The sequence below is a fragment of the Heteronotia binoei genome, chromosome 13 (assembly GCF_032191835.1).
Source record: "Heteronotia binoei isolate CCM8104 ecotype False Entrance Well chromosome 13, APGP_CSIRO_Hbin_v1, whole genome shotgun sequence".
NCBI classification, from domain to species: Eukaryota; Metazoa; Chordata; class Lepidosauria; order Squamata; family Gekkonidae; genus Heteronotia; species Heteronotia binoei.
Genome location: NC_083235.1, coordinates 75,594,955 through 75,621,471, shown reverse-complemented (window position 1 = coordinate 75,621,471; position 26,517 = coordinate 75,594,955). Strand labels below are relative to the sequence as shown.

The window sequence follows — 26,517 nt, the reverse complement described above, 5'->3', positions numbered from 1 at the left end:
TCTAAGTCACAGCTCCAAGCAAGCAATGCCTCTTGTACCAGCATGGTCCTCCAATCTTACTCTGCAACTGTCTGCCCTTTAATTAATGTATTTTATTATACCCTAAAATTCTTGAAACAAATTATCTAAATAATCAGGTACAAACCAAGCAGGTTACGAATGCCCACCTCTCTAAAGAGTGCACCATAAAACTGAACAATATATGGGCAGTCACTACTTCGCATAACTACATCCAAATCCATCAAAAGCTGTTTTTGTTCCTTTTCATCCACCGTTGACCGAATTCTCTGAAAGAGTAAAAAGGAAAGAGATATAATCATCCTAGGAGGTGACAATGTAAAACAAGAGTTTGAAAACACACAATAAATGAATATATCAGCTAGAAATATTTTAACTGGGAAAAATTTCTAGTCCACCAAAGACTTTCATTTAACAGAAAGGCATGTAATCAGTTGCCACAAATTAAACATGTTGAGCACACTGTTATCAGCCATCAGGAACAAAAAATTATCCTAACAGTGAGAACAACACAGGAATAAGGTAGCATGAGTGACTGTCTTTTTAAAAAAAAGGTTTCCACATTGACTGAGTACTCTCTGTAGAATGTACGTATGTATCTCGACACAAGGTCCACTGCTGACAGACCAATGGGATGTTATGTTACAGTAGTCCTTCATTGCCATTCCTTATCCTACATGGATAAGGGGGAAGCAACATGAAGACACTGATAGACAGCTGAGTCCTCTCACGTCCTAAGAATGACAAAGACCGTGCAGGGGTCCTACACACACTTGTTTCAAATGCTGCTCCCTTTTCAGTAAAAACTATACATATCTTCTACTGCAGCCAAGTAGAAACAGGTGGCTGATAAATGACATGGTGTACAGCACTACAGGGTTGTTTCACCTAGCCAGCTGAATGACCTGCAATACGTTAAAATAATGCGGATCTTCGGAGATCAGCAAGCTGGATTTCTACATGTCTTAAAGAAACTACATTTGTAAACAAAACAAAGAAAGCAATTCATAGAACAGAAATACTTTAATTACCTATCAAACGGCCAACTTTATTTAGGTGTTCATTTTTCAATAGTATCTACATTAAGGTGTGGATGCAGTTTATAAAGGTGTAGGGCAGGGGTGTCGAATTCATTTGTTATAAGGGATGGACCTACCATAAATGAGACCTTGTTGGGCTGGGCCAAATGTGTCATAAAACGTAATGTCAGGTAGCGGGGATATAAACTTTATAAAGGACACAGACAAACACAAAGGGTTTTTTTTAAATAAAATAAAATAAAATAAAATATGCTTAAAAGCACTCTTGCAATATTTTGTTTATTTAACCGTTTCTGATAACTGACACCTCTTGCTCTGAATTATTGCATCAAAAACTGGAGCCAATGCCTATGCTGTAGCAATCTTGAATACGTCGTTCGGATGTTATTCAGATGTATATCTGTAAGTTGCAAACCTACTTTTGATGTATTGACATTCATTACAGAAATCTCATGGTCAATGCTTTGAGCCTAAGACCCAGGGGAAAGCATTAAATGGCTGGGTATGGCAAGCTTTTGCACATAAGTTGCTTCATGTGCTGGTCAGTCAAAGAAGAAAATAGAGGCTTTGCTCTGTAGCTTCTGTGTGATTGAGCAAGCCTGGCAAAGCAAGCTGTGATGCAGAAGGAAGCAAGAGAGAGAGAAGGAAGCAGATGGTACTGAGTTGCTCATGGGCCTGATAGGAGCCCTCTGACTTGATTCGGCCCTCAGGCCGTACATTTGACACACATGGTAGGGTATGAAGGTGCTATCTGCCTCTGCAGGGGGAGAAAGACCTGGGCAGCAAACAATTCTGTATCACTAGAAAGCATGCAGCCTTATCCAAATCTTAGTTGGCACACCCTCTACACTCAAGGCTGTGAAATACCAATGCAACTTTTCTATCTGGTCAGATTGTTCAGCACTTTGGTTTTGGAAAACTTAACACCACTCAAACTCTGCAGCATAAGAAATTAGAAAACTCTCACTCTGATGAACAGTAATTCTTGCTGATGTTTGTATAGTATGTTTTGAAAGGCAAAAGAAATGCAAGCAATTTTAATCTTACAATCTGGTAGAGAAATACCAACCAATGAAGACTACAGAATTGGTCCTGCTAGGAAGAGTAAAACTTGGATCACTTTTTAATATGAATTTTGTGCTATGGTGCATAGAGTCTAAAGCAAAATCTCAGTTCATTCTCTCTTATAGATTCAGGGAAAATCATGCCACTGATTGATGGCAACAGGAATATAGACAAAATGATTACTATATTATAAAGGCTCAGCATAAAAAGCCAAAGCCAGAAGAGCTCTCAGGGTTCCATCTAAGCCAGGGGTGTCGAACTTATTTGTTATGAGGTCGGATCTGACATAAATGAGACCTTGTTGGGCCAGCCTGGGCCGGGTCGCGTTGGGGCAGGCCATGTGTGCATCTATTTAAGATTAGGTAGCAGAGATATAAACTTTTTAAAGGACACAGCCAAACATGACTAAAGATATATACGGTATATATATTTAAAAAAAACAAAACCCTAAAACATGCTTAAAACATTAGCACTCGTTGGTCGTAAAGGTGCTTTCTTTGTATTTCTCCCATGGGATTCAGGGAATTGGGCAAAGAAAGCTCTGGCTTTTTCCCTCCCTCTCCAGGGGACCAGGAGGGAGAGGAGCCTCAACCAATGGAGAAAATTGAGGTTTTGCTCTGTAGCTCCTGAGCGATTGAGCAAGCCTTGTAAAACAAGCTGTTATGTAGAAGGAAGCAAGAGAGAGGGAGAAGAACCAGTTGCTCGGGGGCCCGACAGAAGCCCTCCAGGGGCCTGATTCAGCCCCCAGGTCGCATGTTTGGCACCCCTGATCTAAGCTGTGCACACATGCTCATTAACACAGGAAGCTCCACACAGCAGCAATCTGGAGCTGTGCAGGGTCTTGCACTGTTAAGAACATAAGAGAAGCCATGTTAGATCAGGCCAATGGCCCATCCAGTCCAACACTCTGTGTCACACAGTGGCAAAAAAAAAAAAAGCAAAAAAAAAAAGCTATTAGCCACATACACACTGTGGCTAATAGCCACTGATGGACCTCTGCTCCATATTTTTATCTAAACCCCTCTTGAAGGTGGCCATGCTTGTGGCCGCCACCACCTCCTGTGGCAGTGAATTTTTTGACCCCCCATTTTAAGATTACAACAGTTATAGTCTGCTCAGGATGTGAACTGCTCTGCTCAGAAGGGGAAAAAATTACAGGGAATGTTGCATTCCATGCCTCCTTTTTTAAAAAAAAAATAATATAAGTTGTACCAGGACAAATGAAAGTATAACATCACAAGTTACTTGACACGTTTCCTCTCATGTAAGAAAATGTGAAGCATTTTGATTTCAGTAATAATTTTAAGAGGGAAGAAATCTGTTTCAGCAGCAGCTGCTGATGGCAACATACTACCTCTCACTGTAAATGTTCCCTTGCTACAAAGCACCCTTTTATAGCAGAAGTGTTTATATTAGTATCATGTAATGCAATATGGCAGCACAGACACTCCATTTTTCATACAATGGAAATCTGTCTGGTCCCTACGTATTCAGAAGGTAGTATATTTTGGGGGGTCAATTCCTCTGTATACTATAAGTGGAGAACTAATCAGAGATTATGCGCTTGAAATTGCACACACTTGCACTGGAAGGCACTATTGTATTGGAAACCTTAACTTCACAATGCAATTTTAACATTCTAACAATTCCAGACCAGAGAGGAAAACAATTATGTAACGCCTTTACTCTTTGAAAGAGTCTTCCAAAAGTTACCCAGCAGAGATATCAAATAAACTCTTAACACAATTATGCTTTGAGGCAACTATGGAGAAGTCGTACCAGAACAACTATAGCTCATGAAAACAAGAAACAAGCTATGGAATCTTTCATCTCCAAGTCACTGGTTAGTAGCCGTCTGACATAAAGAGCATCACATGTGACTGATCCATCTGCAAGAAAACACATCACAATCCCCCCCCCCCCAAGAAACATGACAAAGGTCTGCTACTCCAGGTTATTTGAAAACAGGGGTCATTTAGTAGAAAAAGAGGTGCTGGAGCTCATTAGCACAACCCATTTGCATATGCCACACACCACTGACATCACTGGCAGGTATACTAAACTGTATCAGCTCAGCATCTACCTTAAAATGCTTCTTGAATTATAATTATAATAAAACCTTACTCCCATCATACTTTTAAAATTACTTTCTCCTATGTGGCCACAGTGGCATGATGAAGATTTCCATCTGTCTGCTTTATACATTTTGGTTATTTCCCCATTTTTTTGTGGAAAAAAATATTAGAAAATTTTGTCAAATCTTAGAGTTCAGCAAAAATTCTCACAAGGGGGTTGACAATGGAGCCCAGAAGCAAGTATCGGGGGGGGGGGGGGGTAAGAAAGAAAGATCCCAATAAAATTTAGAGGTTCGAGAACTCTGCTCCTGTGAGCTCCTGCCCAAAATGATGACTGTCTGGAAGTCTGCTTTATACAAGCAAGCAAATGAGGTGGTAAAATGCTGAGGTGGTAGAATGGATTGCATCATGTCAGAGCACAGGCAATATGAGCACAGAAAACAAGAGAGGGTGTATTCCCCTCCAATGCTAGTTTTCTGCTGTGTCAAGATCTTCTGTGGAACATTCAAACGAGGATTTGCCACAATTTAGAATCACCATGTGCAGTCTAGCATCACACAGTCTATTCTGCCATCTCAGCATTCTAGCACCTTATTCTTCCATGCATATAAACCAGGCCAAATTACAATTTTAGAAATGGAAACAATTTCTTAAACTTTGTTGCAGATACAAGATACAAATCTTCTCACAAAACTATTTCAGAATACAAAAGACACTGCACGTTCCAGAATACTGCCAGAACCATTTCAACAGTTTACTTAGACAGCTATGTGTGAGGACACTCTCCATACATGTAATTACGCAGATAATTCTAAAATAAATCTGTAAGTATAGCATCTTCCATCAAAGTTTCCTTTTCTTCCAATGTCTCTTACCTCTCTAATACCCAAAACTGTACACATTCTAAGGGACTCTACTTTAATCTATTCTGTTATGTATTTAACTATTCCTAGTTTTTGAAATTTTATTAAACCTTGTATGCATGAGAATCCCTTTCCTCTATATTACAAGAGGAGAAACGGTGTTGCACTCACCTGTAATTGCTGCTCATTGAGTGGTCTTCTGTGCAGGCACACATGGAACTGTGCAGCCACAGGCTAGTCATAGAGAAGAGCTAGCAAGCTTTAAAAAGAATGTTCTGGAGCCCAAGAGTGCTTCCCCTCCCTTTTTCCTACTTGAAGATATTTCCTCACCCACTCTATCACATGACCAGAAGGGGGAACACTCTTTCCTCAGTTCTCCTTTGCTAACATAAGGATTTAAAATATTTTTAAAGAAGGCGGGAAGAATGTATGCCTGCACAGAAGGCCACTCAATGAACACCAGTTATAGATAAGTGCAACCTTGTTTTCATTTTTATGGTTTCTGTGCAGTCCTACATGGGAGAGTAGCAAGATCACTCGGCAAGGAGGAGGCTGTGGGCTGCATCAATAGAAGACTGGTTGTAATATTGCTTTCCCCACAGCTGCCTACTTCCTGACACTGATATCCATAGAATGTTTTTTGAAAATTGATGGCGTGGACCATGACACTACCTTGCAAACATCTTCCAGTGGCAAGTGCGCTGCGATGGCTGCTGAACACACCTGAGCTCTGTGGAATTTGTCCTTAGGACTAATGGACATTGTGTGGCTGCCATGGAATATGTTGTTCTAATTGCAGACACTATCCATCTGGACAGAGTTTGCAACAAAACAACGCCGTTATTGTGGCCTTTGAAACATACGAAGATATTTTTATCTATCCTAAATTCTTTAGTTGTGTCTAAATAAAAAAGGCTCTCCTCACGAGTATGTACAAATTTAATTCTGCCTCATTGGTTGGATTAGGAAAGAAAACAGGGAGATTAATATCCTGAGTTAAATGAAAATTTGAGACTACTTTGATGAAAGGCAAGACTTTGTCTGAGTACTACTTTTTCTCTATGAATTTTCATGAAGAGGGATCACAGTTCAACATGCTAATCTTGCCAACAGCTCAACATGCTAATCTCATCAACCTCCAAACTGATGTTATGGCTACTAGGAAAATAGTCTTATAAAACAATAATGACAAGTCATCTGCTGCCATTGGTTCAAATGGTTTATGAGTAAGTTATCACAAAATTAAACTTCACTGGGGTATACACTGAATAACTGGAGGAAACAAATTGTATAAGCCTTTCATGAATTTCTTAGATTCTGAATTTGAAGATACAGAAACGCCATTAATATTTACACGAAAAGCCGCTATAACTGCTTAAATGTACTTTTATGGACATGGAAAAACAAGATAAACCTGTGTCCTTCAAATATAAGAGATATTTGAATACATTTTGTAAATCACAATGTACAAGGACTAAGTTTTGACCAGCAGCCCATAGCATGAACTTCTTCCATTTATAACTATTTGTGGGTTGACAATCTGCATAAAGCACTGAGTACCTCAACAACCTTGCTATTTGTTGGCGACATGGAGAAATCAGCCAAGCTGTCAGCTGAAGTTTTGGCATTTTGGATGAAATGAGTGGCCTATTTGTAAGAGATCCTGATTCTCTGGTAGCATAATATGGGTCTCTCTGGACAACTTTCATAGCAGAGGGAACCATGTTGTCCTGAGTCAAAATGGTGTCACCAAGATGCAAGTAGCCCTGTCTGCTTGGATTTTTGCCACTATCCTGTGTATGAATCCAAAAGGGGGGAAGGAATAAAAATGGCATCCATGCCATGACTACTGAAAAGCATCTCCTATAGACTCTGCATCTGATGCTGCTCTTGAACAGAAGCTCTTGCATTTTGCATTTTCTAACAGATCTATCCCTGGGGTACGCCACCTCTCAAAAATAGGCTGAAAGCCCTGGGATCTGTAACTCTCCACTGCATGCAGACCCTGGCTGGAGGTTCAGGAGCTGCACTCAAGCCCTGAAGGTAAGGAGATATTCTACACCTTTGTAGCCTGAGGCAAGAAACAATGACCAAGATAACTTTTGTAAAAATCTTGGATGCTGTTTTAGACCAAAAGGTAACGTTATATTCATATACCATAACCCTGTACATAAGCCTCAGGTATTTTCTGCATGCTAATATGAAAATATGTATCCTTAAGGTCCAAAGAAGCACCCCATTCATTAGGGAAAAGGAGTGCTATTATTTCCTGGAGAGACAGCATATGGAATGATTACCCCCTCCTTTCTTCTTGATTGTGAAGAATCTAGAAGGAAAACCAGACAGATCTGAAGGCACCTCAGTAATGGCCACCTTCTTTACAAGTGAAGCAATCTCTGAGAGGACACTAGAGGAAGTTTCTTGCAGTTGGGTATGTGATGGCATGAAGGGAAAGAATGGAACTCTAAATAATAACCAACCTTTATTATTGGAAGAACCCACTTGTCAGTTATAACATTAAACCAAACATTGATGAACTTTGATAATCTCTCATTAAACACATTTTCCTGCTCTAATCAGGCAGTATTGGAGCCTCTTGATTGTTGGTCCCTCAGGGACTGATCCAGCCACTTATTCCTCCCCAACTATCCTCCTATTCTGCTGATTGGCATATTGAGATCTGGACTGAGTCGTATTGTACAACAGATTATGTGATCTGTAATCAGCATACCTATATGATCTGCCCTGGTCTTGCCAATTAAAATTTTTGTATCAATACCTTGGCTTAAATTGTTGGTTGGTAGATGAGGTACTCCCTAAGGATTTTGCTGTTAGCTTATATCTTCTGATATGATGAAGTACTTAATCAGTCTGTTTGCTAAATAATTCTTTTCCCACAAAGGAAAGGTCCTCAACCATTGCCCTCATATCTGGAGGGAGGCAAGGATCTCAGCTATGCATATCTTCCAATGACCAAACCAGTCCCCGTAGCATGGCTGTGGCAATCTGCACCATGTAATGCTGTGCTGAGTTGCTGTTTACCAAGATTTTTGCCTTCAATATTAGGGTCTTCATTAACAACTTTTTGTCTTCTGGCAGCAGGTCAGTGAACTGAGACATCTTGTTCCTAATTAGCATTTGGTATCTGCCCATAAATGGCAGCAAAATTAGAAACCCTTAATTCCATTCCCTCAGATGAGTATATTTTTCTACCCAGGAAGTCCATCTTACTCCCTTCCTTATCGCTGGGTGAAGATCATGATCCAGCTCTCTCCCTGGTAATCACAGATTTTGCCATGGGATATGGAAAAAGGTACTAACCTGGGTTCTTCTTAATTCTATACAGATTCTCAGGCTTCTTTGAGGAAGCTGAGGCAGAGGCAGGTTTAGTCCAAGTGTTCATAGCCATATCTTGCACCCCTGAATGAAAGGAAGTGTAGAGCACCTCCACGATCATGTCCTTAGATTTGGGCTCTGATGACAAATATTCCGAATTCAGGGCTTTTGCCATCCATATCACCTGCTCCAAATAAAACTTTAGATCTTCAGTTGATGAAGGTGCAGCTGGTTTGTCATCTGGTGAAGGCAATGATGTCATTTCAGACTTGGGAATAGAAGCTGTATGTTACTTTCCCCATCAGAATACTGGGGAAATTCATCCAATCTAGGGCAAGAGGGACTTTCTCTGGTCTTCCCTGAGAAACCTCAGGCCTCTTGGCAGAAGGGGCCCACACAGACATCACACTTTGGTCATACTCTTCCCAGAACCATTACTGGAACTGGAACTTATCACATCTTAAAGTGTCGAATATCCAATTCCCATGTTACTTGACACCAGAGGTTGGGCAGAGGTTGAGCGGGTTGCATTTCCAAAATCTCTAGCTCTAATGATTTCTCAGAATTACGGCAGCATCTTGACACTGATGGGAAGACTGATATTGCAGAACTGTTGATGTCAGGTGGTGTCGATGGTCTGTATGGAGGCAGTGTCTATTGGTTCATTGGTGCTGACAAACTGCCTTCCCCAGTCATCTATGCTTTCCCCCCAGCAAGCTGGGTATTCATTTTACCGACCTCAGAAGGATGGAAGGTTGAGTCAACCTCGAGCCGGCTGCCTGAAAACCCAGCTTCCGCCGGGGATCAAACTCAGGTCGCGAGCCGAGCTTAGGACTGCAGTACTGCAGCTTTAACACGCTGTGCCACGGGGCTCTTTCAATAAATATATGGGTAAAATGTAAGTGTCAACAAATAGGTGTCCCACAACAGCTGCTACCTCCACAATACTCCCCCCCTCCACAATTTCATAGAACATCATACAGTGTATCAAAGAGAATCATACAATATCATCAAGGCAAAGACTGACAGTGAGAACGACCCTTGGCACTTACCGTGAGGGGTCCTTCTCCTAAGAGGACAGGAGGACATCTTGGGTGTTTCCCACCGTCCAATCAGGGAGGCAGGAATCTTAAAAAACTTCCCCTTCCTGTGGATGTGGGAACCACCCTCCTTCCAGTTCGGGTGACTCCAAGAAGCAGTAAAAAACTCTTGCAACCATTGCTGCTATGACAAAAAAAAGGTGAGCTAACTGGTGGTCGGTACAAAAACTCGGCATGAGCCTCCCAAACCGACTGAAATAAACTCGTATAGAAACTGAGAAAAAACAGGTAAACTACAGGTAGCCTGTGTTAAAGAGTAATCAACAGCTGTAGGTGAGACTACAGGAGAAGAAGTTAGATCCAGACACATAAAAGATAGATGCTGCCCGAGGTAGGACGATAGAAGAAGGGGAGGGCAAGATGTCCTCCTGTCCTCTTAGGAGAAGGACCCCTCACGGTAAGTGCCAAGGGTCGTTCTCCCTAAGAGGCGGAGGACATCTTGGGTGCTCCCATAGCAGTATGTCATACAGGGTGGGATCGTCCTACTCAGGCAGCACGTGTTGCAGGATTCGTCTGCCAAAGGCTGCGTCCGCCGACGCATATGCGTTCAACTTATAGTGTCGGATGAAAGTGGAGATAGATGACCACGTAGCTGCCTTGCACACCTCCTCTATGGAGGCATTCCTGTTGAAGGCAGCATTGGTGGCCGCACTCCTGGTTGAGTGTGCAGTGATCCCTGGTGGTACGTGAAGGTTTAATGCCTTATACGCCTCCGATATACACTGCTTGATGGCGTAGCTAATTGCTGATTTGGACATCTTCTGTCCCAGTCTAGGAGCCGCTATATTAATGAACATGAAGTCTGGTTTTCGGATAGATTCAGTTCTTGTAAGATAGACCTTAATTGCTCTTCGCACGTCTAAGGTATGCCATGTGCTCTCCTTGGGATGCTTGGGATCCAGACAGAAGGATGGTAAGTTGATCTCTTGACTCTGATGGAATCTAGAAGAGACCTTTGGTTGGAAGGTAGGGTCCGGATAGAGGATCACCTTGTCCTTGTGGAACACACACAGTTCCGTCTTAACCGATAAGGCCCCGATCTCTGAGACTCTTCTGGCCGATGTTATTGCCACCAGAAAGATGGTCTTCATACGCATGAACTTTAGGGATACAGAACTTAAGGGCTCGAAAGGAGGACCTGTTAGGGCCGAGAGTACCAGGTTCAATCTCCAGGTAGGAAACCGATGTACTTGTGGTGTAGAACTCATGGAGGCTCCTCTAAGGAAGCGTCGAATATGGGGGTGAGATGAGAGGTTCACGCCGTCCACCTGCTGGAGAACTGAGGATAAGGCTGCCACCTGACGTTTGAGGGTAGCTGGCTTCAATCCAGAATGGAGACCATCCTGAAGGAACTGCAGGATCTTGGGGACAGAAGGATGCAACGGGTCCACGGCTTTTCTCCAACACCATCTGTGGAAGGCTTTCCAGGACATGTCGTAGATCCGCGTTGTGGAGCTTTTTCTGGATGCTAGGATGGTGTTCGTCACGTCACTTGCATAACCAAGATCTAGGAGAGAGCGCCGTTCAACCTCCAAGCGGTCAACCTCAGCCAGTCTGGATGAGGATGCCACACCGGCCCCTGTAACAGCATGTCTGGACAGATTGGTAAGTGAAGCGGTTCCGCTACTGACATCTGTTGGATTGATGAGAACCAGTGACGTCGCGGCCACCAGGGAGCAACCAGAATGACGTTGGCCCTTAGCAGCCTGATCCTTCTGAGCAACCTCGGAATGATCGGGATTGGGGGAAAGGTGTAAAGAAGGCCTTGCGGCCAGGGAGAAGTTAATGCGTCCGTGGCCTCCACTTGGTAGTGGTAGTACCTCGTGTAGAATCGAGGAAGCTGGTGGTTCTGAGAAGACGCAAAGAGGTCCAACACCGGCGGGCCGAAGCGTGTCACTATCGTTAAGAAAAGCTTCTTGTTGAGAGACCACTCTCCCGATTGAATGCTCTCCCGGCTGAGCCAGTCCGCCTTGATATTGCAAGTCCCCTTGATATGCTCCGCCCTTATGGACTTTAGATGACTCTCCGCCCATTCGAACAGTTTCACGGCCTCCTTGTGAAAAAAAAAGGGTCCCATAAAGGGTACGTTACCCAAGCCCGACTGGGGCTGGCAGGTCTGCGTGGCTTCCAGCGCAGGTTGGATCACATCTGCGACTGAGTCTCCCGCCAGGAGGTTGGCATCGGGACGTTCCTGCGTCTGGAAGCTGCATGGCTGAGGTCTGTCCCCGTTTCGCGCCTTTTTGCGCTCCCCAAGATGGCCGCCGCCAGTGGGGAAGAGCCCTGACGAGGAAGCCTCCTCCGCAGCTGGGGAAGACCAGCGCTGCCTGCGTTCGCCTTTGGGTTTCTCGCCCCTACAGGGCACGTTGCCGGTAGCCGAGGCAAGCTTAGAAGTCATGCCGGCTCCGGAGGCGGGCCTCTCGGTTCCGCGCCAGGCGTCAGGAACCAGGTCGTCGTCCATGAACGCGTCTCTTGACCGACGCGTCATTTTCCCTCTCCTCTGCAGCTTGAATGCTGTGCGCTCGGCCACGGCTTGAGTTTAAACAGCCGCGCAGTTTCTGAAGCGCTGAAGAAAGTGGGGGGGGGGGGGGAAGGAGGCAGAGAAGCTGAGAGGGACTGAAGGACGGATTGAAAGGCAGAAAAAAAAGATCTGAGGTAGAATATCAGGAGATGAACAACAAGGTAGGAACTGAGGGGAAAGAAAAAGTATCTTTCTTTTTTTTTTTTTTAAAGAGATAGGCAAGTAATGAGAAAGGGTAGGAACCTAGCCTAAACGCTGCTACTCCCTGTCGAGGCAGGAAATAAACTGGAAGGAGGGTGGTTCCCACATCCACAGGAAGGGGAAGTTTTTTAAGATTCCTGCCTCCCTGATTGGACGGTGGGAAACACCCAAGATGTCCTCCGCCTCTTAGGGAGAAGGACTGGATATTTTCTAATACCCTTTGTGTCTGCTTTTTCTTCAGCAGGGCAGAGCTGTCACAGTGTTTTCTAAGAAAGTCACAAAAATGCACGGGGATGCCAGAGTATCAGTTAGTTAATTCTTGAGGCAGTAATTGTATGATAATTTCCTGTATGTAAGAATCAAATTTTCCAGGTGTGGCATGCTTACCATTTTTATTCCAACTTAAATGAACACAACAATCTGACACTTTTTGGCATAGATGGTATTGTGTCCATTTAAAAAACAAACATGCAGAGCAGAAAATTCCTAACAGGTAGCAAGAAGACAAACTGCAAAAAGTGGTGGAAGCGAGACTGCTCTCCACAGCATATTTTTTTTAGATATGTGGCTCAAAATAGCTGAAACATACACTTTAAAACACAAAAGGCAAGTATAATATAGTGGGTTCAACGCATGGACAAGCGAGGCAGCAGTGGTTTAGCAAGCTTTTTCATTAAGTATAGCATGGCAACTGCTGAACTCAAGACTGCAGAACTGGGCCCATGGGGTCAACTATATACACTTGCAGGTTCCTGCGTTAGGATGCCACTGGATCATTCAGCCCAGCAGGAGGCCCGTGATTGGAGCAGGGCAGCAGGGATTTGGATCCTATTGCCCATTGTTCCTGAGTCCCCAAGCTCCGTTCTACAGGCTCCAATGAGCCAGGCAAGAACCCTATTAATACATACTTTTGGTCAGCATACACAACATCCCTCTCCTCCCCCCAAGTCCACAAGCCTTAACAGACATAGTCCCAGAGGTAGGCAGACTTGTGGTGCTCCCATGTGAATTACTTGAGCGCCAAAGTGGGCGGAGGAGTGGTCGCTACTTCAGGCGCGGCGAGCGGAGGGGCCAGCAATGTTGGGGTCTTGGCTGGCAAGACAAAGTTCTCAGCCACCTTCACCTTGGTCCCTGGGCTGGCAACCAGAGCTTCAGGCCGATGGTCAGTGGGGATGGCGATGCTGTGGTTTGGTCATCAGGGATATCGTCATTGACCTTATCTTCTGCAGTCGCTCAGGACCTCAGCTGGTCAATGTGTCACCTAAGGATGGACCCACCCTCTGTGGACACCTCGTAGGAGACCCACCCTAGCCAGAACCCAGGCTGGGCCTCACCCAAAGTTCTTGGCGTAAACCAAGTCCCCTTATCAAACCCATGGGGGTTCCCAGAGTGCCTCCGGAAACTCTTGTAAGTCCAGGGCTCGGTCCGGGTGCAACCGATCCAATAGGGTGGACACCCTCCGGCCCATTAAGAGCTCTGCCGGGCTTCAGCCGGTGGCAGTGCAGGGGATGGAATGCTGGGCCAGGAGGAATTTGGCAAGGCGGGCCTCCCATTCCCCATGGATGATGCAGCAGAGCGATTCTTTAGTTGTCTGCACCATCCTTTCTGCCTGGGCATTTGCAGCTGGATAGAAATTGGCTGACCTGATGTGTCTGATTAGGTTTCGGGCACGGAATTCACCCAAAGTGAAAGTTGTCCCATTGCACAAAAAGAGGGTGTCCGGCAGGCCATGCATGGGAAAAACCTGGCGGAGGGCTCTGATGGCGGCTCGGGAGAAAGTAGACACCACAGGGACTACTTCCAGCTACTTGGAGTGGGAGTCCATGATAAGGAAGAAAGTTTGTCCCTGTAAGAGTCCCGCAAAATTGAGATGCAGGCAGGAACTAGGGTTGTGGGTGGACTTCCAATGTTGAACTGGGGCTCGAGGTGGGGCAGGTCAAGTCCCCTGGCAGGGTTGGCAACAGGTGACCCAAGACTCAATAGCGGCATCGATCCCGGACCACCAAACATAGCTGCAAGCAAGTGCCTTCATCCGCATGATCCCCGGATGGGTCTTGGGCAGCGTGGTTAGGATTCGCTGACACAGGGCTGGGACACCACCACCCTACTCCCCCACAGAAGGCACCCCTTGTCTACTGAGAGTTGGTCCCGGTGGGATGCATAAGCTGTAAAATCCAGGCCCACCAGAGTGGTGGGCCATCCTCTCCATACCCAGTCCAAAATGTGGGAGAGGATCCGGTCTTTGGACGATAGACAAGTAATGTCATTAGCGTGAACTGGTCTATTTGGGAGGGACTCGAGAAGGAGGAACTGGACCCTGGGGATGCCTTTTAAAAGAGAGTCCATTAAGTTTTGGAAGATCCCTGGGGCCATACAAAAGGGCCTTAACTGGAGGCGCATGACTCTGAAAACATCCTGGTAAGTCACTATAGTTTGGGCCTCGGCTGTGGTGGTGTCCACTGGGAGCTGCTAGTATGCTTGGGCCAGATCCAATTTGCCAAAAAGTTTGGCCCCCACCAGTGAAGCCAGGACATGGCTGACTACAGGGACTGGGTAGGTGTGGTCCTGCAGCGCCATTTGTAGTCCATGCAGATGTAGACACTTGCATTGGGCTTCACTGGGGTGATGATGGGGGGTCTCCTATCGTGCACAGGCAATCAACTCTAGGACCCCTTCCGCCACCAGGCAGTCGAGCTCTTCCTCGATCTTAGGATTAAGGGCGAAGGGAACACACCGGGCCTTCAGCATTATGGGCTGCACATTGGGGTTCAGCTCTAGGGACACCGGAGGGCCAGTGTAGGTTCCTTCAAAAACTGATGGGAACTCTCCGCTGATGTGCTGAAAGTCTATGCTTGCAGGGGCCTGGTGTATGCTAGTTACCTGGATCCCTAGAGGATCGAACCAAGACCATCCCAACAAGCTACAGAGGGCTCTGTTGGCGACAAGCAAGGGTAGGGTTCCCTCATATGGTCCATATTTCACCCTGAAGAACCCAACCCCTTTCGCAGCAACCTCCTGTTTTTGGAAGTCTCGAATGATTACTGAGGAGAGGTGTAGATGGGGTCCCCCCTTGGAGCGAAACTGTTTAAGGGTTAGAGCTGAAATGACCATGACAGTGGCCCCTGAGTCAATCTCCATTTTGCATGAAGCACCCTCAATTATTACAGTAGTCTTGATTTTGTCTGGGGAGGACATGGATAATTGGCATTCCTGGCCTGCTGATGCGGTGAGGGAGTGCAGCTCCTCTACAATGGCGACCTCATGGCGCTGGCCATTTTGACGCTTGGGTTGCTTCCCTAGAGGTATGGCGGGTTGACGTGGATCTGCAAACCTGTGCCAGATGGCCCGTCTTTCTGCACTGGTAACAGATGGTGTTTCGGAATTTGCAGGAGTGGTGCTCGTGGGGCTCCCCACAGCTGGCACACTCATGGGTATGCACAGTCTCCATTGCACGTTGTGGTGAGCATTTCAGGGCCACATGGTGCAGCTTGAGAGCGTCGTCACCCTCCGAGTCTTCAGAAGTGGATGATGCGGTGGCCTGGTGTGTGGCAGCCATGAGTCGCTCCTTCCAGGACTTCTCATCAGCTCCTAAGCTGTCACCTCCTTTATCACTTTCTTTAGGTCCGCATCGTCTTTGTCCATAAGCTTCCGCCACAGCTTTTCATCCCTCAGGCCAAAGATGAAACAGTCCCGCAGAGCCTCATTCAGCTGGAGAAAGTCACATCTGAGGGCTAACTTATGCAGGGCGGCGATGTAGTCTCCCGTAGCCTCATTGGGCCGCTGGCTGCTCTCCAAAAAGTTGAAATGGCAGGCCAAGATCGTAGGTTGCGGCGCGAAGCGGGCTGTGAGCGCCGTGGTGATCTGATCAAAGGACACGTTCTTGATCATGGTGGGAGCCAGGAGGTCCTGGACTAGCTCCAGGGTGGTGATTCCATAGGAGCTGAGCGGCAGCACTTTCTTCTTGGCTCCTTCGACCTCATGGTACTTGATATACTATTCCAGATGCTCCAGCCAGATCTCCCTTAGCTTGGGGAGGGCAGCGTCGAACTCATGCAGCGTTCCTGGTGTGGTGGCCATGGCGACAGCAATAGAAGTGCGATGCGCAGAGCTTGATGTGGAGGCAGTGATGCGCAGTGCAGTGTCAGTTGCTGGGCTCGCTCACCAGGATCCCATCCTCATCGCCACTATAATATAGTGGGTTCAACGCATGGACGAGACGAGGCAGCAGCAGTTTAAGCAAGCTCTTTTATTTACAGCATGGCAACTGCTGAACTCAAGACTAGAGAACTGGGCCAATGGGGCCAACTATATCCACTTCCAGGTTCCCGCACTAGGATGCCATTGGATCATTCAAACCAGCAGGGGGCCCGTGATTGGAGCAGGGCAGCAGGGATTTGGATCCTATTGTCCATTGTTCCTGAGTCCCCAAGCTCCGTTCTACAGGCTCCAATGAGCCAGGCATTAACCCTATTAATATATACTTTTGGTCAGCATACACAACAGTGACTCTGGCACCTATCCACTCTGTTTAAGTATGTGTGCTTCAACTTCAAATACTGCATTTATTACAGGCAGTTCTGGTAGAAGTCAGCTGACATGTAAGGAGTGAAGAAACCCATTCCTGATGCAGCTTCCTTTTGAGTGCCTAGGTAATAGCAAATCTGGCTTTCTGGCTTTTTAATGAGCTGAATGTTCCATAGACTAGCACTCAGCACTACAGTAATACACTTGAGATACAGCCACAATGAAATAATCATTAGCCTATGCCTGCTTTCCAAATTCCGGGTGAGAGGGGGGCAAAAGATAGCTGATTTCTCTCTCGCCAATGCTCTCTGATGTACCGCAAAGACATCCTCCACTGTACTTGGAGGAGAGAAGTAGGGTGAAGAACATTTTGGTCACACCCTGTTCTGCTCCTTTCACACCTGAGGACTATTAGCATATGGGTTGTGAAAAACGTATTTTGATCTCCAAGGGCTGTTCACTTACTGGGAAGGAAGGTGCAAGAGAACAATCCAAGAGCATGTAGAATACAGTAGTGTTTGCTAGGTTGAGCATGTGGCTCATATTTTTGCCTGGACATCAAGTAATGCTGGTAGTAATGCTGGTAGTCAAGTAATGCTGGTAGCAAAGCACTGAGACTATTTTACAAGAACACCCTTCCCAATCTTTAAGTAGTAATTATTTTTATTTGTAAAACTCAAAGGTAAAGGTGAAAAGGGTAAAGGTAGTCCCTTGTGCAAGCACCAGTCATTTCTGACTCTGGGGTGACGTTGCTTTCACAACGTTTTCATGGCAGACTTTTTACGGGGTGGTTTGCCATTGCCTTCCCCAGTCCTCTACACTTTCCCCCCAGCAAGCTGGGGACTCATTTTACCGGCCTCGGAAGGATGGAAGGCTGAGTCAACCTGGAGCCGGCTACCTGAACCAGCTTCCTCTGGGATCGAACTCAGGTCGTAGCTAATATGAAAAATAAATTATTAAATTGAATAATTGTGGATTCTTTTTCTACAGATCGAAATGGCAGGTGACACTGACCTCAAACCAAAATGGAGTATCCAATTGCACAGATCATGATAACATTGCATAATATTGTTAAGGACAAAGTTTATCCTTGGTCTAGGGTACAAGATTTTTAGGGGGAAAGAATGGGCTGCATTTGTGTGGAGCTGCTGAAAAATGCTGAATGGGAATTCCAAAAACTCAAGTTCCAGCAACCTGGACAGTAGGTCAAGAAAACTATCCTCCAGGGTTCCCTTCTCAGCACACACTTTATAGCTGCCCCCCTCAAGTTAACTAATGCAGAAAGGCTTAAGGTATGAAAAGCTTAAAGACTCCAAGACATTTCAGAGAAGCCTCTAAACTGTCCACTGTGAAAAGGAATTTCTTAATAGCTGGATTAAATCAGTGACCAAGACTAAATTCAAACATCAAACACACTTCAGTTTGTTAGTGAAAAAAGTGAAGTTTATTCTTGAGCTTGCAAGCTCCCTCCATCCCTCAAGCATACTGCTGAGACAGAAGATTTCCTAGTATGAAAGCAACCACAGTTTGATGTAGCATCTGAGTGTGGGTACTTTAACAAACTGTAGTTTAGTTCTTGCCTACAAACTAGAGCTTGAAACTATGCCAGTTTGAAAGCGAGCAACCAACTGCAATTTGTCACAACAAACTATGGCTGCTTTCTAACTAGAAACTCTGTAACTGGCATTCAGCAGACAAGGAGAAGAGGGAAGGGAATGAAGCACAAGACCACAAGAATAAATCTGACTCAATACAATGTTCAAGACCTTTAATGGCATAATAAAATAAATAAAAATACAAACAGGAACTAAAATGAAAGAAGCAATTAAGACAATGTCACTGAGAAAAAAAATACTAAAAACAGAATTAATCAAATACTCATTGCCTTTTCCTAGATATAGAGTAGCCCTTACACAGTACAATAGCCAAATATTCAGCCACTATTGCAGTCAAACTGGCAGATTTATCAGCAAGTAAATACTGGGTAATTCTTTCAGGAGGGTCAGAGAGGTTAGAAATAACAGGATCAAGAAGTTGCTGGTGAATGTTACAGAACATGAGGCAACGGAGAAGAATATGGGTAACTGAATCTGGTTCCAGTATACAATATTTACATGATCTATTCTGGCAGATACTATAATAAATCTGACTCATTCTTGGCACAAACAAACCTGAGTTTCTTCATGACATCTAAATGTGCCCCTACATTTAAAACACACACACACCCCTCAAATCCTCATATCATTACAACTTTTCAAATCCTTTATGGCGATATCGGTGAGTATGCATATAAAGATTTGTTTTGAAAAATATGCATTTAAAAGTATTTCCTTTTAAATTCTACATAGCACATTAGATAAGCCATTAATACCCAATTCTGTCAGCCAATATAGCTTATAATGAAAAACAACTGCTGTCAGATGGATGAGCGCTACATTCTCCATCATGTTTTGTTCCTGTTGTTGGAAGTACAAACATAATTATGGGCATCACCTACTTTAACAGCCATAATTTGCCCACTTGGTTTGTGGACCATTTTGTTGACAGAACCATACGCGCCTCGTCCAATTTCTCCAAGGTCTTTCAAGTCCTCTGCAGTAAAATCCCAATGCTGTTCAGGAGAAATCTTCAATTTTCCTGATGATTCAATGCTGTGTGTTCTCAGTCTCTCTCTGTCAAAAAATTTGGGAAGGAATTTTTCCACATTTTAAATACTTTTAAACTTTTCTCTTTTCAGCAGCATTGATTAAAAGCATTTATATAGATGAGTGCAAAAAAGGCTAGTGCAAAAATATAAGCTCCAGGAAAGAGCTAGACAGGGGCAGAGGGAAGGATTCTGCGGGCAGATTCATTCAAGGTACCTAAACTCTCTTTGCTGGTACATGAGTCTCAGTCAGCATCTTACATTAGAGCAATATTATCCCATACATTTTCTACATAAAACTATACCAAATTCCTAGCAGAATACGGAATGACAGCATTAATTATACTTGGAAATGTGTGACAGCTCACCCTATCTAGGCATTTCCTCCCTTTTATGACGATTTATTCATTAATAATTCTATAAAGAAAATTCCCATTTCTGATGGCTGCTTCCCCCCCCCCCCCCTAAAGAGGGCTTATCATTCTTTTTGGAAAACTAATACAAAGCATAATCTCTTCAGTTAACTAAAAAAAACCCAACACCACGTGCAAAACTAGTATTTGGTTATTATATTTGTGAAGTAAAACACAATTCATTAGTAAACCTGCTGGTGCCTATGTTTATTATTAAGAAAGGAAAGAATGTAGTTTGGTTTTTTTCTGTGGCAGGAATGTGGGATAAAGACCACTTTTTAACATTTTGGGCAAACAGTTAACAGATTTCCACAGTTGTATTACAGTTCTTTCTACTGATAAGTGAATTTGTGTGAACCTGTACATGGCATTTCTACTTTGGCTTCCAAATAAGCAAATGTCATTGCCTGAAGATAAAAGTTAAAGCCTTCAGTATCTTTCATACTAATGTTCCTATGTCATAAACTATGACTGAAGAGTAATGCTGAAATCCTATAACATATTTACTAGACGGCAAGCCCCAAAAAGCTCAGCAGGCCTTTGCAAAAGTATGCAAGTGGCTGAGTTCTTAAGATAGATCCTGGTGGGCAGCCATGTTGGTTTGAAGGAGGGGAGGGATGGTGGCTCAGTGGCAGAGCATCTGCTTGGGAAGCAGAAGGCCCCAGGTTCAATCCCTGGCATCTCCAAAAAAGGGTCCAGGCAAATAGGTGTGAAAAACCTCAGCTTGAGACCCTGGAGAGCCACTGCCAGTCTGAGAAGACAAGACTGACTTTGATGGACCAAGGGTCTGATTCAGTAGAAGGCAGCTTCATGTGTTCATATGAAGATGTAGAACAAATTTTGAGACCAGTGGCACCTTTAAGACCAACAAAAGTTTATCCAAGGCACACCTGCACACGAAAGCTTGAATAAACTTTTGTTGGTCTTAAAGGTGCCATTGGACTAAAAAGATGAGTTATTAAGATTCCTACTTCAAACCATCATGAAAAATCTGTAAGTCCTACAGCTCCCGGTTCAGAAATGCTTCAGTGGTGTCATTGGGTGCGTTCACATACACTAAATAACATGCTTTGCAACTGGATTTTTACCATGTAAGAATAGTAAGATCCACTTGCAAGCAGTCGCCATGTGAAAGCACCCATTTTTAAAACCTTCTCTCCCTACTTTGAATAACACAGTGTAAAGAAAGATTGGTTAATTGTAAATTTGTAATTTACTGTAATTATAATAAAGCAATTGAATGCTTATTTGACAAGCTCTATTTTATACAATGTGCAAGAAAAGTCCAATAAAACAGGAAAGTACTGTACCAGCATAGTTTTAACTAGATTCTAATCCTAAACCTCCAAAATCAGGAAAACCCTCTAAAACTAATGATGGACGAGAAGGCCTAGTCTAAGGAATCCAGTTTCTTTGCTTTTCATAGTTCCATCCTAAGCAGAGTTACACTCTTCTACATTCACTGAAGTCAATGGGCTCTTTGTATTTGTACTTTATACGAGTCAATCCAAGCATGTAACAAAAATATGCCACCTAATGAAACAAACCACCCTGCTTCTGGGACAAATCTTACAGATCTGTGGCGTGTCACAAAATTCAAATAAGAAACCAATCCCCATCTCCTCATAAACGGGGAGATAAAAATTACCAACTCAGCTGTACATCTAGATCTACTCTGTTTCAATATAATCAGCAGTTAATAAAACAGGGCCAAGAAAGTTTGATATGAAGTCAAAGAAGTTTGGGATGTAGCTATGTTAGTCTGTCCTAGCAAAACAATACAAAAGTCCAGTGGCACTTTAGGAACAAGCGTTTATTTCATTATGTGCTTCTTAGAGCCCCAGTTCCCTTCTTCACGATCTGTTCAGATATCCAGGTGAAAATGATGGAATTGTCCCAATTAGCTGTCTATGCAAAGGTAATAATTACTTTTGTTTTGTTTTAAATACAGCCTGATGTTAAAACTTTAATTCTAAGCCATTTATTTCATTATTGTTTTAATTTGGGAGAAATACTAGAAAGTGGTCAGAGAGGTACTTGAAACATAACAAAGAAGAAACAGATCAGTGCTTGCTCCATGGCCAAGGTGTATGTCATGGCACGGGTGCACATCAACACAAAACTCTGGTTTGAAGTGCTCATTCGTGAATCTTTTTCTTTCAGGGAGCTCCCTGCCTCACACATAACTGGCATTGAATCTGTCGGTCTGGTGTGGGAGGCTGAGGAGAGTTTGGCTATCTGGGTGGTGTACTGGCCACCTAATGCACCCCCAGAGAGCCTGCCTGCCCTGCTGGATGCAGTATCAGCCTGGGCATTGGATTTCCCCGGGCTGCTGGTCCTGGGGGATTTCAATGTTCACGCTGACGATGCGGCATCCTCGCAGGCCCAGGTCCTAGTGTCCTCCATGGAGACACTGGGACTCAGCCAGATTACATCGACCATCACCCACCAGGCCAGTCACACACTGGATTTGGTTTTGGGGGCTGGGATAACACCTAATCTGATAGCTGTTGATACAGTTTCATGGTCAGATCATTATGCCCTGAAAGTCCAACTGGACTTGCAGCCCTCCTCCTGTTTAGGCAGTGAGCAGATGTATGCTCGCCCGCGAAGCCAATTGGACCCAGAGTGGTGTCAAGATGAGCTAGTAGAGGACTGGTACTCCCAGTTCTCTGTTGCCATCAACAACATTGCACCCCAGCGCGCACTTCGTCACTGCTCCAAAGCAGCTCCATGGTATACCCTGGTGCTGCAGAGGATGAAACGGCAACTTAGACAGCTAAAGTGAGTGTGGCGGAGATCTTATGACAAGGAGTCCAGAACTTCTTATAGATCATTTATGAAGGCCTAAGAGAAGGCAGTGAAGTCGGCTAAGAAAGAATTCTATGCGGCCTCCATTGCATCAGTGAAATCGCGCCTGGCCCAATTATTTAGAACAATTCGATCATTAACTACAGTGCCGACAGGCAATCTAAAAGTTAGGGAATTGGATATTGAGTGTGAGACTTTTGCGACCTATTTCACAGGTAAAGTCTTGACTCTCCGCCAAAAGCTCCCAGCCACAGTTGATACTGTACGGGAACTGGAAGGCCATTGTCTGTCTTCGAGTCCCATGTTGGACCACTTCAGCCATCTTTCTCGGGAAGATGGGTTTTTAAATTTTTTTTTTTTATTTTGTAATATAACTCATGTTATTTCTCCATCTTACATTCCTACATTATCTTACATTCATATTACAGATCCATCAATTACCTCCCTCCCTCCCCCCTCTCTTCTCCCACCCCTCCCAAATTGACCATTATAGAACTCATTTATATTTTCAACCACATGCGCACCCTTTGGAGCCTGAGCCTTATTTCATTATTGGCCCCTCCTGTTTTTACCCATCCTATATATTTACACCACCTTTCCTTAATTTCTTCAATCTTGTCCTCTCCTAGCTTTCCCTGTTTTAGTATTGATAATATATCTGACTGAATCCATTCGTATAAATAACTGTTCCATTTATCCAAAGTCCATTTCATGGCATCTTTCCAACCAAATGCTATGACAGCCTGCGCTGCCAAAACCATAGCCTTAAATATCTCCTGGAAAGACTTATCCACTTTAGGGTTTCCCAATATTCCCATAAATAACACCTTTCCCAAAAGTTTCACTTTAACTTTACACTTATTGCACCTTTCCCAAAATCTTCTGCCAGAATTCAGCCACTTTTGAACACTTCCACCATAAATACACATAATGTCCCTTCTCCTTTTTGCAATGCCAACAATTGGATCTCAATCCCTTAATCATATATGCTAATTGAGCCGGTGTTCTATACCATTTCCAAATTAATGTCATTTCTAATTCTCTAAATTTTTCCAGTTTTATATCATTAATATTTCTCATTACTTTATCTCCTGTTCCGATAATTACGCATTTTTCACCCACTTTGACTGTATTATACTTACCATATGATCTTTGCTTCCCCTCATAATATTATATATCTTTCTTGTTAAACCTTTTCTGTCATCTTTCCTACTTCTATACAGTTCTTCCATCAGAGTATCATCCTTAAATATTCCAGAATATTTCTGTTGCTTCAACATACTATCTCGGGAAGATGTGGACAGGATCTTGGCTGCAGTGAAGCCAACCAACTGCCCGCTGGACCCATGTCCATTGTGGCTTCTTAAAGCTGGTGAAGGTATCCAGGGCCCGTTAGCTGACACTGTAAATCTGCCCCTGGTAACGGGGACTTTTCCAGCTAAGTTTAAAGAGGCAGTGGTTCGTCTGCTTTTGAAAAAGCCATCTTTGGACCCGATGGCCTGGCCAATTACCACCCAAGTTTGAACTTACAGTTCCTAGGTAAGGTAATTGAGAAAGCGGTGGCAGAGAGTTTCAAGTTTTCTTGGAGGGGACCTCTACCCTCGATCCTTCCAGGTTGGCCTTCATCCTGGCCATGGAACTGAGACTGCTTTGGTCACCCTCACAGATGACCTTAGAAGGCACCTGGATTAAGGTGGGTCAGAACTGTTATTGTTGTTAGACCTATTGGCAGCGTTTGACGTGGTCAATTACAATCTAATGACCCACCGCCTTGCCGACATTGGAGTTCAGGGGGTAGCCTTTCAGAGGTTCTCCTCCTTACTCTGCGGTTGGGGACAACGGGTGGCAATTGGAGAGCAGACTTCCCTGCGGCACCCACTTGAATGTGGTGTGCCGCAGGGAGCCATTCTCTCACCAATCTACATGCACCCACTTGCCCAGATTGCACAAGGTTTTGGTCACCAGTTGTCTACATCCACATGCGCCCACTTGCTCAGATTGCCCGAGGTTTTGGGCTGGGTTGTCACCAGTATGCAGATGACACCCAGCTCTATCTGTTAATGGATGGCCATTCAGACACTGCCCCAGACCATCTGACCAGGGCGTTAGAAGCTGTGGCTGGATGGCTGCAACTAAGCCTGCTGAAGCTTAATCCAACTAAGTTGGAGGTCGTGTACCTGAATCGGGGGGGGGGGGGGGGTGTTAAGATCGGGCATCCGGCTTCCTACCCTGGATGGTGCTCCTCTTGTGCCAGCTCAGAAGGTGAGGAGTCTGGGAGTGATGCTGGATGCCTCCCTTTCCATGGAGGCCCAGGTCTCAGTAGTTGTGCGATCTGCCTTTTACTTTCAAACAGCTAGCACCCTATTTGACCCCCCAGGACTTAGCAACAATGATCCATGAAACGGTCACTTCCAGGTTGGATTACTGTAACTCACTCTACGAAGGCTTGCCCTTGGGGCTGATCCAGAAACTCTAACTGGTGCAAAATGTGGCAGCATGACTGTTAACTGGATTGCCTTTATGGGCAAGCAGCTGGCCAATGCTGTGCAAATTGCATTGGTTACCAATTGAGTACTGGATCCGCTTCAAGGTTCTAGTACTGACATTCAAAGCCTTACGTGGCCTGGGATCAACATACCTGCGGGACCACCTTTCCCCATATGAGCCCCGAAGACTGTTGTGATCTACCAATCAACATCTTTTGGACATCCCTGGCCCAAAGGCCATCTAACTTGCCTTGACCAGGGCCAGGGCTTTTTTGGCCCTGGCCCCTACCTGGTGGAATCAGCTCCCCATGGAGATCCGGGCCCTACCGGACTTGTTACCATTCTGTAAGGCCTGTAAAATGGAGCTGTTCCGCCAGGCCTTCAGCTGAGGCAAGCGGGCATCCTCTCTTCTTATTGTCTATACCGCCTATTGTCTTCTCCTGCAATACTTACCATCTGAACTATTATATTCGGGCCGTTAACTATGTTTTAATCTGCAAAATGTGCCCATCCCACCTGTATTAGTGTTTAATTGAGGACTATTAATTTATTGTTGTATTTTAACTGTTCTTATGCCTGTAATTCGCCCTGAGCCCATATGGGAAAGGGCGGAATATAAATCCAATAAATAAATTTGTCTAACACCAGAGTAAAACCCATTTTCAATATGTTGTGTCCCTTTGATACAGTAACTGCAGCCATGCAGAACTCCTTGAGTCAACAAACTCTTTGACTGAAGGGATTTACAGTCTTACTCAAAAGGTTCAATCAAGTACACTCTGCCAGTCCGAGAGACAGTTGGAGAAATAAAAGAGAAGCCAAATGACCACATCCAGTCCTCAGATTTACTGACAAATTTGAACCTCACTTATTCTGAGTTACAATTAAGGCAATCCTAAACAGACTTGTTTATGAGTCAGCTGAATGAATGGGACTTACTTCTGAGTAACCATGAACTCGTTTGCATTGAAAAAAAATTATTTTGGTTTGTTTCACACTTAATGATTTATCATTCTCCAGCTGTTATGATCCTACTGCAGCACTCAATTCTGACAAAGCTCATCTGTGTTTAAAGAATGTAAGCCAAAAAACTACTTCCCACTTTCACTTTCAAGGGAAAGGCAGTTAAGGCAGATGAGATAACAAAAAGAACATTTAAAAAACAGGATGGCATACTGAAGGTTGTGTTATCCCCAGGCATTCTACGCATGGACTTAAAGAAAATAAGAAAATGGCAAAATGACAGATGTTTGGGAATTCCGGTGAATTATCCTACTGTAACTGCACATGACCATAGTAATAACACCACAAAATAGTTTAGCACTATCTTCCTCTTACTGCCTGTATTTAGCAAGAAATCTTGGTCTCATAACGGACAAAGTCTACCATCAAGGAGGGCCTGCTCAGTGGCAGAGCATCTGCT

General features: G+C 44.4%; 1 protein-coding gene across 7 annotated transcripts in view; it reads right to left on the bottom strand.

Annotated features, from left to right (window-relative positions):
* The window catches only part of MAP2K4 (mitogen-activated protein kinase kinase 4), a 140,033-nt gene that overhangs the window by 41,255 nt on the left and 72,261 nt on the right, over positions 1-26,517 (bottom strand). For all 7 annotated transcript variants that reach the window (XM_060253370.1, XM_060253373.1, XM_060253367.1 and 4 more), the window contains 2 exons: positions 19,238-19,412; positions 168-287 (listed from right to left, as the gene is read on the bottom strand). In XM_060253370.1, coding sequence (XP_060109353.1) covers positions 168-287; positions 19,238-19,412 — 295 coding nt within the window. The remainder of the gene's footprint in view (positions 1-167; positions 288-19,237; positions 19,413-26,517) is intronic.